Here is an 18,006-nt window from a genome sequence, read left to right on the forward strand (position 1 = left end):
TTGTTTTGGTTATTGATTGTGTTTGGTCAATATGTATGATTTATTTTTTCCCCTCAGTTATATTCACACAAACTGTTATACTTTGCTGTATATAATTTATGAGCAAAGGTAACTTCAAATCATGTGTAATCGTCGTCCATCATCACATCATGGCCAACAGCACTACACATACAGGTACACGTATGAATATGGGTGTTAATGGCCTGTATGAATGGCCCTGTGAAATTGACTTATGTAATAAAAGCAATGACATATTAGTGTTGTGCTTTTCTTAAGTAATCCAGTAAAGGGAAGAAGACAATATGCCTTTCAGAAAATAAAGTTTCTTTACATCTTAGACAAGGTGAAAGGGTCAAACTCCCAGAAAATACTATTGATCGGACGGAGCATTAACATTCATGCTGCTCGCTTCAAAATGCAGCGCTTGTCACTGCCGGTGTATACTGTATGATGGAAGGCCACACTTCTTCCCTTCTTTCTTTCTTTGTGGAAGACAACAGTGTATGAGAAACTTGCTTTGAAAGGTCATTGAAGGAATGTCCTCACTAAGAATGCTGTACAATGGTGTATGTGTGTGTTCTTGTACAAACCATATGGAGTGAGGACATTTTGACTGGTCCTCACATCTTTATATGGCTTTTTTTGGGGAGTTTTAGGGTTAGGCACTTAGTTGTGATGCTTTAGGTTAGGGTAAGGGGCTAGAGAATGCATTATGTTCATGTCGGTGTCCTCACTTTGAATGCTGCGTGTGTGCGCACGTGGAAGTGGGTGTGTTTGTGTCAGCAGCGAGGTCAACATTCAGACAATGATCACACCAGAATGCCAAGTCTTTCTGAATCTACCAGTGTAATCCCTCTTTTACATACCGCGTCTTCTTCTTCTTCTTCTTCTTCTTCTTCTTCGTCGTCTTCTATCGTAACCCTGCATTTCTTTTCTACTTCCCTGCTCCTCCTGGCCTCTGCGACCTGCTCAAACCACTGTCTGTCTGAAAATTCAATTAAAGACTGCTGTGACTGCTTCCTCTGTGCTGCTTGCCCACCTAAAAACATCACCCACCAGCCTCCACTTTACCAAAACTCACACACACACACACACACAAAATCAAAACTTGTGATGGAGGAACGTTTTGAGGAGGAGTGTGAAGAAGAAGAAGAAGGAGGAGGAGGAGGAGGCTATGATTTCCTGTGGTTTCAGGAGCGCCACAGTCTCAGGCCCCTCATATATTATTCACTTTGACGAGGCACAGTAATATCTCACACTCTGTGGACTCAGAGGCTTCTATTTCGCCAAAGTGAACAGAGGAATGGAATTTTTTATGAGGGGCACTATGAAAATATTGCTCCTAATAAATAGGTCTGCTGGTGTTTTCTAAGCTTAGGTGTCGCTGTGTAGAGCAGTGCATGTAGAATATACATGGCCTCTCACCATACATCATCCACCGTGAGTCACTGCAAAGTAAAAACAGAATATTAAAGGGTTTTTTCAACTCATTTTTAATCAATTTTTTATCCTTAATCCACTTATTATGCCTACTTTTCATTTTTTTCATCAATTCCTGTTTTCCTTCCCCCTTACTGCTTAGGCCAGACGTTCTTTAAACCGGGTGAAATAACAATACAGTATATCTCTGAAATTGCAGACTTGGTATTTGTTTTACCATTTAATGATGGCAAGACTTTACATTTTACTGTGTGGTTGCATTTCTTTCTTTCTAATACAAACTACAAAGAGTATCTGATTTATGAAAGCTGTGGTAAGGACTAGGACTGCTGAAGTGTTGAGAAGCAGACTCTAGGGGGGGCACTTGCCACAAAGCATAGGGCTCCACTTTAAGGTTGCTGGCAAATATAGTCAAGCATTTAAAGATTTACAGTACGTTATCTTTTCTCTTCTTCTTTTTTTTTAAACAACTATTGAAGAAGAGGTCGTGCAGACAATTGGTAGAATACAATCTGCTCTGGTTGTGGACACAGGACAGAAGGCCTTAATCATCTGAATTTGTAGCATTGTGCAGCACTTTGATGAAGGGCAGGAGATGTAAGACCTCACTAATACCCAGTTACATCAATTCTGGTCTAACAACAAAGAGCACTTCTTCATCAATCAGCCATTTGAACCAATGTCACACACTGGACACTGATTGTAGACCACATTTCAAACTTTGATACTTTAAAACGTTGGCCACTGGTTTACTATAAATGTAAAACAGGTGGTAATTCACTCCTTGGCACCTCCACTACTCAAAAAGTTTGTTAAATTACCGTCCGAACAGATGAGCAGGATAACACAGTCAACATCCAACGGGGCAGTGTGCCATACCTAAACGAAAAACAGAGACTGAGGGAAGTAGGGTGGGTAAGGGGTTAAACAGTGTATATTGTATTTTTACTGTATTTTTTTCACTGTTTTCCTGTACTGTATTATGTAATTGTACTTGTTCTTTATTGTCTGAAAATGAGCTCAGAGAGCTATAACCTGGTACGAAGCATACTTTCCTCTGTGGTTAATGCTGGTGTACATGGTCCGTGTTCAATACACAAACTAAATCAAGTATACTTTTAATGTAATTTTGCTATATTACATCATTTTCCATTTGTTATGAGTTGTATTTTTTTTTTTTTGCCAACTCAATATTCACCAGCTTGCGAAGGAAAATCTTTAACGTAAAACTGCCGGGTATAACTTTTGAGGATTTTTGTTTTATGACAGAGGGAGCGTTTGTGTATTCACCGGCAGCTCAGAGGCGGGTGGGGACAAGGAGCGTTTATTTTGAGCAGCGTAGAATTCCCTTCGGAAACTTTTCATGGCACTTTTCCAGCCTGTTTACTGCTGTGTTGCTTTACTAATGCAATATTGCACGACCTTAAATTTAACGATTGGCGCCCTTGTGTGCAGTGCAGGAATGTGGATTCAAACGCCACTATATACTGAGGAAAACAGAGAGAGAGTCATGGTGACTGACATATTATTCATATTATTGTACGAAGTCATTTGACAAAGGTTTGAATCTGACCGACATTTGTTTACATTTAAAAAGTTCCATGCGACACTTTTAACTTTTTTAACAAATCCTCTGTATTCCTTGTCCAGGTCATGTGACTTGCTTTATTGTGGCTCCTCTGTTGTGCACATCGTGGATATAACGTGAAAGGTTGCGCACTATATTTGCACACAATGAGAGGCTTCCGTACAACTGTTGCTAAGACGACTTAAGTGGAGTTTGCACATTTACAGTAGGTGGATATCATGCGATGCATATACGTACATATCATTCTCCGGCTTAAGGGCAACAACACAGTGCCTTCTGTGTGAGAATTCTTTGAACTGCCTCAGGATTAATCCAAAGCAAGCGCCTGTGTCAATCTCCACCATTATTTGCTATGACAATGTTGGGGGGGGGGGGGGGGGTAGCGGGCCAAGACATTTCCAATGAGATGGCGTGTTTAACATAACAAAGGCATGTTTTTCCCTGCATCTTATTCTGCTTTCTGAAAAACCTTGATTTCATTCAGCCAGCCAGTCAGTCTGCTATCATCTCTTCTTTTCACTGCCTTGTTTTTTAAGCCTTTTTCCCGTACCCGTCACAACATTTTCTCTCTCGTTGCGTTTCCTCCTCACTTCCTCCTTCTCTCACCTCTCTGAGGATTTGCCCCAGACATTGATTGTGTGTAAATTCAATCATTTATTTATTTGGTTTTTTTTATTATTATTTGTGTGGTGACAGCAGGTGCTCTAGTGTGCCTGTGTGTGTGTGGGCTGTTTAAAGGAGGTCATAGTATAAAGATGATGTAGTTATGGCTTTGCAATTAATGAATTTACATACTGTAATGAGGAGTGTTTGGCAGACAGAATGCTGCTCTCAGATGGGAGCAGGTCTGACCTCTGACAAATGGACTGATCCCAGAAGCAGAGAGAGCGAGAGGGATGGGGGCTGACCTCGGAGAAAACAGAATGATCTCCCACTTAATTTCGCAGACACTCATTTACAGACATTTTCATAAGAGAAAGTGGGAGGGAGAGGGAAGCGAGAGAGATTAAATTGCTTCATGCATTGATAATATCTTATATTTTGTATTAGAGGGAGACAGGAGCGAGCCAAAGAAAGAGAGAGGCAGGGAGATCGACAGACTGACCAATCTCTGGACAATCTCCTTAATTTCACAGACGCTCATTTACAGGCGTTTTCATAGAAGAGAGGGGGATTAAATTGCTTCATGCATTGAAAATGTCATATTTTTTATAGAAAAAAAAAGAGAGGAGGGAGATAGAGGGCACGGACCAGATCGTTTTTTGCTCTGCTTTTCCTCCAAATCCAATTCAGCGTCTGACTGCTCTCCATCCCACCGCACTATTCATCGGCTCTCATCACACTTACGTTGAACTGAAACAGCAGCCCCAGTATAACCGGCTGATTCCAAGGTGGTGATATTTTTCCCACAAAGGGAGCCAACCAACAATGGATTGAACTCCCGGCAAATGTGTGCGTGTGTGTGTGTATCAAAAGTCATATATTGCCTATTCTTCTGGGCCATAGACCTCCATTTATGTTCAAAAACGATTGAAGGTGAGCCTGGTTTCATACGGCGTGTCTCCTCCTAAAAGTTAAATAAAAACCTCAGGAAAATACTTACTTTTCTTGAGGTTTTAGCTGTAAATTCAAATCATGCTCGTTTGACCCGCAATCATTCAATCCATTTTGAATCCAAACACACTCTAAAATGCAGCTTGATTAAATGCGGATCGACCGTTCTCCGTGACTGTGTGAATATGAATGCATATTTCATGGCGCAAATTTCACACAAACCAGGTGACAATCACAAGTAACAAGATTTTAAAAAAAAAAGAAAAAAAAAAGACACACCTCCCAGTCCTGACAACTGTTGGCTTACAGAAGCTGTCTGAATAATTCTGTGCTTGTTAGACACACATAATTAGTTTTCAAAGTAGCTTTGCATGAATGTAGTATCAATTACTTCCTCTCTTCTCACCATCCGCTCCTTGGAGACCGGTGGATTTAGCAGGCTCACATTTTCTGATGTGACAGTGTGTTAATTTACCTATTAGCCAGTGGAGGTGTGTGTGTGTGCATGTGCGTGTGTGTGTGTCTGTCCCTAAAAACCTCAAACAGCCCTTTTTGATGGTGAACACATGTTCGGTTAGAATCAGGTTTTGTTTAGGGTACAGGATTGAGGTTAAGCATCAGCTGGGATGGTTGAGATTAGTGTAAATGTCTCATCATGCTTGGCGAGTTGAAACTAAAGCGTGAAACCTGACATTTTTGCTGTGAATTCACAAAAAACATGTGTTATGTTCTTCTTCCACATCCTTCCTTTTCACTTGCTTTGTACAGTGTGTCTTATAGACACGTAAGACAACATTGTCCACATGTTTGGACCACACCTAAGACTATTCATGGGCGATTTTTGGACATTTGTTCATCAGACTGACTGTAATGTAAGATACTAAAGACACTCCTGTTTGAGGAGTTTTTGAGTCATCACGAGTGAGCAGCCTTTTCAATTTTCCTCCCTTGACCTTTGTGACACATGCTTTGTTTTCGCAATCTCTCTACAGTGCCCACACCAAATTCTGGTCTTCTTTAGACATTGTTTTATTATCTCCAAGGTGTTGGAGCATCTGTGCCAGTTACTGTATATGGTTCTTTGTCAAAGTAACATGTTCAGATCTAGTTGTTGTGTCTCTGGTGCATCTACAGTTCAGTCTAAAGAGGTCTCACTAGTTTTGTCCCGCTGTTGTGTTTGTGTCCGTGTTGTTTGTCCAAACTTATTTTTACATTAAAATGGTATTTTGCTTCAGCTTTGGAGGAAAAAAAAAATCGTCACTGCACTGATAACGGGGACAATGTGAATACTGTGTGACAGCGAGTCACCGTGGACAATAACAGGACCCTGAGACTGGAGCAGCTCAATGGAACCCAGCCATTTCTCTGGATTGTTACTCCTGTGCCTTTTCTCGCCTCTGTCACACGTCAAAATTGTTGCCCTGGAAGGCCCTATAAGACTTCTGCTTTTGGCACAGTCATAGATTTGCAGTGCAAATTCATTAAAGCCGTGCACTCCTATAGCCCACCCACGCAGGTGCTGTCTGATTAGACCTCTCTGGATATGTAGGTGTGGACCAACTTCCCAGCAGACGAGTATATGTTCGTCATTGCTTTCTAAGATTGCAGTTTTTATGGTACGAAGATAGCGGCGTTAGTAATGAAAGTACGAAAGATAAATATTTTTAGCTTAGTAACACAAAAAGTCTCAAACTCATCAGCGTTAGCACAGATTAGCACAGCAAACCTTTGGGGAAGGTCGGTCATTTCGGCTGGATTGTTACACCGAGGGCACACGCAGTAGACAAACATGTGTTTTGTTTCAGGTTTCCACAGCGTTTTCACATTTTCGTTCAGCCATTCAGTCCAAGTCCGGGATTCCCAGTGGAGCCATAAATGTTTTTTATTCTAGCCTGGATGCCATGGAGGCTGTGCACACTGTGTGTGACACATTAAAGATGTCTGGGATAAGGGATGGTCAAGCAAGGCTATTAACACCGGTGTGTGCCTGCATGTGAATGTGAGTGTCCACGCTAGCATGCATGCATTTTGTCGGTGTGCGCCTGTGAGTGTGAGCGAGAAAGAGAAGCAAGAGAAGGAAAAAGAGAGTGTAAGGGTCTATTGAACAGCATGCTATTCTTCACTTACTGGGATATGGGTGTGTGACCATGGGGGACCAGAGGTTTAGGGGAATGGACTGAGTGTGGCTGATCGAAATCTCCCTGCTGACAAGTGCTAGTATCGATCTGCCCGTGTCTGCGGCTGACACATGCCCTCTCGCCTCATTTTTCCACTCTCCAACTTCCCACACACGCACACACACACACACACCATCAGACTGCAGAGCGTATAGGAAAAAGAAAATCTTTCAATAACACACACACACACACACACATGTTGAGTAGCAAGGCATTTCATTTTGTCTGCGCCGGATTTATTTGGTTAATAAAATTCACTTATGAGGCGCGGTGATTGTTAATTCAACTTGGAGGAAGCACGTTCATGTGACGACAACAGCAAAAAACAGGGAGACGGCATATTGACGTTTGTTTTTGCACAAAACTGTCACCTATAATATTCATTTATTCATTCATCATCCACGTAAGGGTCGCGGGGGGTCGCCGGTGTCACAGGGCCAGTTTGTCCAGTTTGACTAATGCCCAAATCTGCATGTTTTTGGACTGTGGGGGGAAACTCACGCACACACGGGGAGAACATGCAAACTACATACAGTATATTACTAGTTTACTTTAAATTCACAGTAGTGACTGTCCTGCCAATCTTAAAGTAGTAGAAATATCTTCATTCATTTCTTTGTTATGTGCGCACCAGTGACACTTGGTCCTGTTAGCTTAACTGTTAGCAAAGATGGCCGACACTGTTTACATCCCATCCCCTTACAAGTGGGTCTAAAAAGTGTGGAATTAGCGTTGCAGTTTCAAGCCTCGTACCAAGTGTCACTGGTGGGCAAATCTTCAAAGAATGAAGATATTTCTCAACTGAGGTTGGGAATTTTTCAAAAATACTACCCCTATTCTAGTAATACAACGCTAAATGCAAATCAGTGAAGTATTCCTTGAACAGAAAGTTGCCCCACTGAAACCCATTGAGTTCAAAACATGTTGGTTTAAAGATAATGAAGATTGTTTTATATTTTTCTCCATCAGACATATTTACATTAACATCAAGCTGAGGGGTTGCCCAAGAATCAAAGCTGGACAACGAGTGTCTCTGCATGTTAATGTGTTTTTTTGTGGTCTCCTGTTGTCTGATGCCAGATGTGCCTCTCCGTCCTCTTCACCTCTGAAAGCCTCTGGTGATGATGCATTTGATCTGAGGCCACTTGGGGCGACTCATATGGAAAAAAAACATGTACAATCGCCAGCAATCTTAATCAGTGTTACAGAATCGCTGTGGGGGAGATGGAAGAAAGACTGAACAAAGGACAAACGATGTGATTCAGTGACTTCGTGTACACTATGTACTGTACATGTAGCCCCGTCCTCTGTGTGTGTGTGTGTGTGGGTTCACCCTGCATGTGTTAAACCTGCATCTTATGATGCTCTCCTCACTCCCACTGCACACTTTCATTTCCTTTCTTTTTCCCTCTCTTTCCAAAGCAGAACATGTCCCACCGCACATATTGATTTGTTTGTTAGGGTCTGGATGCACCTGGTGCAACAGCAGGGGAGCATTCACTTCCTAGCATGTTCGCCGTGGTTCATAACTGTTCTTGATGGAGGCGGCACGACACAGATCAGTGCTCAGGTTAGGATTTGGCCATATGGGGTAAGGAGAGGGGAATGAGCAACCATATGGATCCGCTCCAAGGCCCAGGTTTGAATACAAGTGTGTGCATCTCTGTGATAGAAAAAAAACAACACACATTATTTCAGCAGGTGGGTTAGAATTAAATGAGGGGGAATGGCAAAGGAAAGTCAAATATAATGTGTGCACCATGGATCTACAGTGAGGTGCCTTTTAAAAACTTGAATCTAAATTAAACTTGCTGTTGACGCTGCATAGAATTGCGGCCAAGAACCATGTTGTCACTACGAGCCGCCTGCTCCCCATCATTGTAAATGAATCCATCTGATATGTGCATGTATGTAAATAGCTGTGCACTGGGTAAATGAGGTGCTTCATCGACCAGCTGCTGTCTACTTCCTTATCAGCACACAGCATAATATGGCTGTGTAGCTGCACTCAACCTCTTCTTTTTCCAACCATAACCACCAGTTTTTTCTTTTTCTTGAATAACTGTGATAATTAGATGTCGACTATGCCAATGCTGGAGGCGTCGCTTTGCTGGAGTTTGTGTGGGTTTTGTTAATCATGTTTTGTTTGTATTAGGGGCTGCAACGATTAATTAATCAATTACTAAATTAATCATCAGATATTTTGATAATCGATTAATCTCTCTTTATATATTCAAAACAAGCTGTTTTTCAACTTCTTAAAATGTGAATATTTTCTGATCTCTATGCTCCATGGAAGAAAGGCTTTTGGTCTATTCGCGAAACATGATATTCAAGAAACATCATCATTTCTCAAGGTATTTTACAGACCAAAGTACTTGATGGATTCATCGGTTATGAAAATAATTGTTAATTGTAGCCCTAGGTTTGTATTCGTATTTGTATCCACTGTAAAGTAAGCTCCAGCTTCAAAAGTTGCCCTGTGGCCCTGCTCATATGAGGATATAGGTCACTGTGACCTTGGTCATTGGCCTCTTTCCTAGCATACGATTGTTATTGTCATAGTAAGACAAGCAGAGGTGTTGCTAATAACATTAGTAATGGCTCAGTTTTATTTAAGTGCTCCAGTGAGTCATGACAGTGTGACCGTGAGCCAGGCATTCAAAACAACCAGGGCTTTGGAAACTGAATCATTAATGGGGTGAGTCATTAATCATTTTATTTACATTGGTTTTATGATGTGACATGTCAACATGTCCTCTATGAAAAAGGTCTACTGGTAGTATTGGCAAAGTTTGAACAAAAAATACTAACTCTCAGTCCTTTAATCTTTAAAGGTCCAATGAGGTCCCTCCTTCAGTGGGAGTTTACTGGCAGAAATTGAATATACTACACTTTAAGTGTGTTTATATAAATGTATAACTGTTTGGTTTGGTTCGTGTGGCCTTACAATAACTCTTTTGTTTGTGCGTTATGCAAGGGCTGTGCTTACTGTATCATAGGCCGCCATCTTGCACTACCTAGTTTCTTCAGCAGTTTGAATGGACAAACTTATGGAAGGTCCAGTTGAGATCAGTCATCAGTCATCATCTACCGCTTTATCCTCAACCAGAGGGTCGCGGGGGGTGCTGTGCCAATCTCAGCTACTCCAGTTGAGATACAAGATCTTTTCTTCCAGGGAGTCCTCTTGTGTAGATATCTACAATTCAGTTACGGATATCCTCAAATGAATTGTGATTCCAGTTTCAGATGTCTGCAAAGTCATTATGATTATCACAAACTTAATTCAAGATATCTCAAAAGGACAATGTAGAGATAAGAGATAAGATAAGATAAGATAGTCCTTTATTTGTCCCGCAGTGGGGAAATTTGCATTGTTACAGGAGCAAGACAGTAAAGAGAAAGATAATAAACATGCATTACCAATAAAGAAAATTACAATATACAAAGATATTAACACTTTGGAATAACACTTTTAAAAATGTGTTAAAAATAAAATGTAGAATGTACCTTATAGACAGCAGAATATACACAGTATGGACTTGATATTTACAGTATAAATATGTATAGGTATATTGCACTTGGAAGGGAGGAATAAGGAGCCTGGTTATGTGTGGTCCACTGCGAGCAGTGTTTGTTATACAGTCTAACAGCTGCAGGAAGGAACGACCTGCGATAACGCTCCTATATAGATATATTGTAGATATATTCAGTTGAGGATAATTAAAGATATCTTTTACTTAAATTATGACTAGTCATAAGGACGTTTGTAGATGTCTGAATTAGAGGTATCTACGATCTGTAGAAACCAGCCTGAGCATGTCTTTCACATTTTTAAGTAAAAGCAATTATCTAAAAATCAGCTCCGCCCGCACATACCTGATGCATAAACAAACAGTGATGCAAGAAATAGCAGAGAAAGTGAGAGAGTGAAGAGAGTTTTGAAAGACTTACATTAATTTCAGTATGTGGTGGCTTGGGAAAGTGTGGGGTGAGTGGAGGTGTCTTCCATTTGCAGTCTCACCATTGGATGTCACTAATTCTAACAAACTGGACCACACTAGTGAGTCACCAAGTTACTCACTCATCTTCTAGCGTTTTATCCTCCACGTGAGTGTCGCGGGGGGCACTGGTGCCAATCCCAGGTGACATAGGGTGAAAAGCGGAGTGCACACTGGACGTCAGTCCATCACAGAGATAAACAACCATCCACTGTCACATTAACACCTACTGTCAATTTAGAGTATCCAATTTGCCCATCTGCAAAGGCAAGAGTGCTAACCACTACACCAACCGTGTGGCCCTCACCCAAATACATTTAATTTAATACATCATGACTACTTTCATAGTGCGCCGGCTGTGCCTCTTACTCCCCTGTAACTTTTCTGTTGATTTAGACATATTTTTATTCTAAATTCATGACTCCAACGTGCCTCTGACTTTCAAACCTTCGTCAAAGATAGAAAGAAAGCAGGAAAATTTGTGCATCCACAATGTTCTCCACCCTCCTCTCCCGGGGTTCATTAGTAGCAATGGAATTCAATGACCCAGAAACTAAACCAAGCCCAAATCAATTAGCAAACATACACATGCATACATTTGAGCTGCTAATTACAAAGCCAAACCCCACCTGCAGGGAATGGCTCCCCCTTTGAAGATGAACCGAACTGTGAAGAACCAAAACGTTTTGTCAGTACAGTGTTTTTCTTGGCTTCAACACAATAATACTGAACCAGTGCCAGCCAGTCGATAGAAGATGTTCACGGGGTTGGATTAGGTTTCAAGGTTTGCACACATGCAAATTAGATGTCTGTTGTATTACTGTAGATCCCATAATTAAATAGCTTTGACATTTAATTATACTGTTAAAATGCTGTGGCTCTTTCCGCATCCCTGGCAACTCTCAAAAGTAAAATCTATTACTACTGAAAGATGTCATTTTATTTCCTTACTTGCATTTCATTTCATTTACTATCCTCGTTATTGCTGCAACTTTATCCCATTGTGAGACTAATCTTAATACTATTATTAGGAATTTAGTAAGACCTATTGTACAGCTTACTGTACAAATATAAACAGTAAGCTGTTTATTTTTGTACATCATCTTGTTTAAAATATATGAATTCCCTAAATACAAGACATAATAACTAATGCTGCTGTTACAACTAAAAAAGTTGACTCATAAAAACAAAACAGAAGAACAACACAATATAATATCCTGTTACTTTATCCTTTATCTTTTCTGATGGGAAAATACAAAGCTATAGAGCATTGTGTTTGTTCACACCAATCATAATAACATTATATTACACTAATGTAATAAGGGAAATATATGTTTATCCACAACAGATCTGTTTTTTAAATTTTTTTATTTATCAATTAAAGAAAGTGCCAGTACTTGTAAGTATGGCTTAATGGTTAAATATAACATGGATTTGTGACTCAATGTGACTTAACTATTGTCTACTGGCTTTGTGGATTAAAAAAAGAAGATATTTTGACAGATCACAGGTTTATATTAGGGATGAGCCAATACAATACTGGGATTAGACAGATACTGGTCAATTTTTACTGGATCTGATATCGGACAGATACAAATGTAAAATCCAATACAATCCAAAAATCCAATATATCGCATGCTGCTTAGACTGTAAATGTCAATAGAAATCAGCAGCAGCATTTTAACTGATTCATGTTGTGGGCTTTTTATTTATTCTTTATTCTTTATGGGAGAGGAATATCTGTTATAAAGTTGGAGAATTATGTTTTTGAAATAGCTTGAAATGACTAGCACAATATGAGCTTCATCTTTTAAAAGGTCGAAAATGACCGATATCGGTATCTGTACATACTCTAGTTTGTGATATCGGTATATCGGACACAAGAAAAGTGGTATTGTGCCATCCCTAGTTTATACTACCAGATGAATGATGGTTGGATTCCATTTAGTGCATGCTGGCTTACTGTCATACTGTACTGACCAAAGGAACTGAACAGAGCCATTGTAAGTTATTTGTAATACCTGTGGTTTTCCTGACATCAAAAAGATAAAGGTAAAGGAGAAGTAACGGAGGGTGTAATGAAACTTTAGTGCAATATTGCTGATGCCAGCTGCTGTAAAACCCCAAATAAGAAGTAACACAAATGATCTTGTTCCCTGCCAGGGGGAATAAGACAGGAAGAGTCAGTTTCTTCCTTTAAATCAGTGTTTTCCAAACTAAAGTACCATTATTGCCAATGTTAAAATACAGTGGTGTAAATTTCCCACAGGAGGCAGATGTATTCCCAATAATATAATTTGCTCTCTCATTATCCTTCTTTTCCTCACAGACACTGGTATAATTAAATTAGATTAAGATGGAGTGAGAGATAAGGTGACTCATTATTATTATTATTACTTTTATTATTATTTATTTATATATTTGTCATTTGTTTCAGTATTCCTCAGCTCCACTCACATACCCTGGTATATACAGAAGAACAGTATTTCTGACTTTCCTCCAAGTACCACCAGAGGAAGTGCGCGTACCACTGGTGGTACACGTACGACAGTTTGAGAACCATGGGTTTGAATCAAAAATGCAACCAAACTGTGTCTTTATTGTTCTGCATTTCCACATTTCGCTTAGATTGGATTTATTGGTCACCCTCATATTTTAGTGCTTAATTAATCAGAAATAATAATCATGTTTGTCCCATTCCTCTTTTATCGCGTTGGGTGCAAAGTCGTACTGCACGCAGCAATCCTTTATAATATGGAAAAAAAGGAAATATATAATGTTATTTTCACCACTTTGTGCGTTGTCTCAGCTCAATAATAGGCGCGGGGCTCCTTTAAGAAAGTGACAGCAACAAGCGGTGGAGGAGCTGGTCATGAACTGGCCAGCTGCAGCAGCAGCGGACCGTACGGCAGTGAAGGCATCTCCAAACTTTTCCAACACACAGTGAAGTGGTCTCTTTACTTTGCGTTGTCGTCTGCTGTTTTATCCCCTGACAATGACAACAGCCACCTCACTGCCGTACAGTGTCTGCCGTTGATCAACTGGATGCTACAGTGCTTGGCCGCTTGGAGAGAAGAAAAACATGCGAGGGGGAAAACTTCTGGAATGATGCCTGAGCGACTGCATCCCTCCCTCCCTCCAAAGTTCAGCTAAGGTGGCTAACGTTAGCTAGCACTCATGTCCCAGTTCGCTTAATGCTGTGTGAGAAAGTTTTCATTTGCGTTTTAATGTTTTGTGGAAACAAGTTGTGCCATGTCACCTGGTGTAGCGGAGACTGTCGGGGGCGATATGTTGTGCGAGCGAGCGTTTTCATCCCTGGCTTCGTCCTGGGCCAGGTTACAGGATCAAGCTAATCACTTTTAGCCCACCGTGAGTTAGCTTAGCCTATGTCAACTAAAGTTTACTTTCTCTGGGAAGTGGCGTGACACGCTCGTTTTCCACTTATAACTAAATCCCAGCGTGTTTTCAAGTTGTTTCAGAAGTTTCTGCACACAGTGGCAGCATTTGTTGCGTGTGAAAAAGCATGAAATAGTAATGCACTTACTCGTGACCAGTGTTGAACAAGTTACTGTTGAAGTGCTTTAAGTAACTAACTTCATATCCATATGACCAGTAAATTAGTTTACTTGGATTTACTTTTCCTTATCACTATGTGTCAAAAATAATAAGTTGAATGATATGTGACTACATAAGGTTTGTAAATACAATCTTAAAGTGATGAATGTCAAGATAATTTTGGAACTGAATCTCCTTAATTGAAACAAATAGCACTTAAACTGCAGAACTGCAAACTCTCAAAAACAAAACATCTGTCTCTCCCAACTTTGACTGTTTTTTTGCACATTCTTTCTGATGTACACATGGCAGGGCTCATATAGTATTACTATATTTCCCTATTACTATATGAGTAAGGGCTCATATAGTAATAGGGCTGAAATAATAACTGATTAACTGATTGCTCAATGAATCGCCAACTGTTTTGATAGCCGATTTATCGTTCAAGTACTTTTTAAAGAGTGAAAACATGTTCATCTTATTAAATGCATATATTTTCCCTATGTCCCTTTGCTCCATATAACAAAGAAATCAATAAAACTGAATACATTTGTTCTGTGGACAAAACAAGAGATTTGAGAACATCTTCATTTCCAGGTTTAAAAAACACTGATTAACAATTTTCGGCATTTTCTGACATTTTATGGACCAAATGTTTATTTTCTCGATTAATCTAATATGAAGTAATTATTAGTTGTAGCCCTGCTGGGTAATATATTACAGTAAAATATTACTGGGTAACACTTTGCTGCCCAACACTGCTCCTGACATTGTGCATCATCTCCTTCTGTGGCTGTAAACTAAGGCAGGCATGACAAGATTTGACTATTTTAGAGCTGACCACACTGACAAGAACTTAGTTTGAGTGATTTGTTTTCAGCTTTTTGCTCTAGATCACTCACTGTATTTCTGCTTTTTTTTCCTTTTAACCTTTTTTTTGGTTGGTCACATCCCTGCCTCCTCATCAACGCTCTCTGGTTGGCATATTTCAGCTTGGAGCCTTTCTGTGTTGTTGTTATCATCACCCCTATCCAAAAGGGCCCACATCTTGGATGAAGAGGCGAGTGCAATGATGAAGGTGACCGTGACATTTGGGCAGACGGGAGTGGTGGTGCCCTGCAAGGAGGGTTGGACTGTGAGGGACCTCATCCAGCAAGCCACACAGAGATACAGGAAACTTCTTGAACAGGTACTGTTCATAAGTTAAAATGGCTGGCATTAGTTTACCAAATTTTTGACATAGAACTGAATCTTTTGAACTGCTCCAAATCCAGGCAAAGTTTGTAAACTCCACCAAGAATGCTGAGTTTGGTTTATTTGTATGTTTTTTGTCTGGCTTTTAGCAGTTTTTCTCAAAATCTGCTGGATTATCTATCTATCTATTCTCTGCACAATAAAGAACACCAGTGGAACATACACATTATGTTCTATGATGTGTAGTTGTTTTCCCCAAATTATGTAGATCAGGCTTCATACTTATCACAATCACCACACAAGCATGATAATGGGTTTCACGGATTTGATAATCTTTCAGAGTGGGAGTTATTGTAGTTGTAAAAATAACATTCCACTCTCACTGATACTACAGTCCAGCGTGCAATCTGGACTCAAGAGCATGAACAAAAGCATGGACAAATGACAAATGAAATTGTATCCCTCTTTGAGGTCTCCCTGACCTTTGAGCCACAAGTTGGCTGCATTATTAATTGTAAGAAATAGTTTTGTAATAATGTGCGAAGATTTTCACGGACTCCTAAAAAAGCCGAGATAACTTTTTATGAAACCGCACTTTCATAATATTTGAGGTTTTCCCTGAAGTCATTAAGGAATAATCGAAAGCTCTGTCAATTTTATATCATAAAAGGATTGTCTGATTTTCACAAGCCAAAGTCTTGGGAAATCAGACAAAGCCAGGAGGTCCAGTTCTCCATAATTGCTGTATGAAAAATTAAAAAGCACGGCTGATATGAATTGTGATGGTCCAGACAGGAGTCAGCATGAGTCGTTTCCATTTAAGTTGTAAGTGTAAAATGCAAATGTCTCCCGCTTGTGATTCCTTTATGGCTGCTGTTGATTTTCTGTGCTGCACTCGGGGCACAAACCCCCGTGACCCCCATCACACGACCAAATCGTCTCATTGACTGCCTTCATATTGGTTCATTATTCAAAGAGCACAGCGGTTATGTGGATAGATGGCCTCAGTTGCAACTGAGGGAGAGATGTTGATGCTGTGTGTGAGTGTTTCTATTTTTGTGAGTCAACACTCGGAGGTGCACTCATTTTTTTCACCCACCCTTCTCTGTTTCTTGCACTTTCTACTTTTTTTGCCTTCTTAATCTCCTTTCATCGACCTGTACTCTTGAGAGAGGGAGACGGAGAGATTCACATTGCCTGAACCCACACTTCTCTCTCATTTGAACTCTTCTTCCTCTTTGAACGGTTCCTTCTTCACCTCTTCTTCCATCTTTACTGTATGAGACTGTTCTGCCCCGTCGGTAACAGAAAGCTGAGTCAAAGCTGGATGTCAATTCTATCTTTTTCTGTCAAACTGGTAATATTGTGGCCAAAAATGTAGAAACATTTGTGGTAAGAGTCTTGCAACTTTAATCTTTCAAACATTTAATGCAATCTGAGAGATATTTGGTACAATACAGCAGGAAAACTACAGGTCTAACTGATAACATTGAACACAAGCAAATTCTTTTCAGGTGTGCTCACTGACATGCGCAAGCCACGTGACCCTCGCTGAACAGAGGCATCATTTTTTAAATTAGTTTCATCAGGGATTTTTGTGCTACGAGATGTCAAAATGTCTGTTGCTAGGTGATGCATTGTTAACTTAAGCTGTTGATGATATTTGACCCCAAACTTCTCTTTTGAATGAAGTGAAATGTATTTTTAGTTCACAACTATAATGTCACACTTTCAGATCGTCAGTGTAGATTCACGCTCGGTGAGTAACACTAATGTAGAGGGTGCTGTTGGAGCAGGGAAATGATAAAACGGAAATGCCACTTTGATTAAGACGATTTTGAAGAACGCAAGTCAAAAAAAACACTGCATTTATTCTACTGTACTAATAAAATAGTAATTCATTGAATTTTCAGTCAAAAATTTAATGGCAAGGGGGTTAAAAAATGCTGTGCTGCAGTTAAGTTCTATTTTACAGTTTATTTATAATTGAACAAAAGCACTAACAATATACATGTTACTATTAGTGAGAGGGCCAAGAGTGTTTTGCTCCTCTATCGATTAGGTCTCTTTAGTGTTTAAATATTTTGTTTCCTGCTTGCGTGAATGAAATGCCTCTCACTGTGTGTGTGTGTGTGTGTGTGTGTGTGTGTGTGTGTGTGTGTGTGTGTGTGTGTGTGTGTGTGTGTGTGTGTGTGTTTTAACCTGCTATCCCACAGCCTCTCTTTCTCCTCTCTGTTTTCCTTATCTCTTCCCACATTCCTGTCAGCATTTCTCAAACATATGCTGTTGATGATGGTACTTTTTCTTTTCTCAGTTCTGTACAAATGATAAGTTGTTGATATGGTCACTGTGAGTGTTCATTTACAATGAATCTTCTGTTTAAAGTGGATGAGTTTCTCTAAATAACAGTTGATTTGTACTGTACAAGTGCAAACAGCAGCATGAGGACTCAGACACTGTCACACACCTGTAGTGCTTCTGGGAATGATGTGAAACA

The 18,006-nt window shown here is 40.0% G+C and overlaps 1 protein-coding gene across 4 annotated transcripts in view; it reads left to right on the forward strand.

The window, feature by feature from the left end:
* Nucleotides 1-13,617: 13,617 nt before the first annotated feature.
* The window catches only part of pard3bb (par-3 family cell polarity regulator beta b), a 192,851-nt gene continuing 188,462 nt past the window's right edge, over nt 13,618-18,006 (forward strand). For 3 of the 4 annotated variants that reach the window (XM_058617686.1, XM_058617662.1, XM_058617678.1), the window contains exons 1-2: nt 13,619-13,914; nt 15,308-15,504. In XM_058617686.1, coding sequence (XP_058473669.1) covers nt 15,385-15,504 — 120 coding nt within the window. In that variant the 5' untranslated portion in view covers nt 13,619-13,914; nt 15,308-15,384. Of the gene's footprint in view, nt 13,915-15,307; nt 15,505-18,006 lie in introns of all 4 variants that reach the window. The other variant, XM_058617671.1, reaches the window with a different exon arrangement.

The sequence above is a fragment of the Solea solea genome, chromosome 2, assembly GCF_958295425.1.
Source record: "Solea solea chromosome 2, fSolSol10.1, whole genome shotgun sequence".
Taxonomy (NCBI): domain Eukaryota; kingdom Metazoa; phylum Chordata; class Actinopteri; order Pleuronectiformes; family Soleidae; genus Solea; species Solea solea.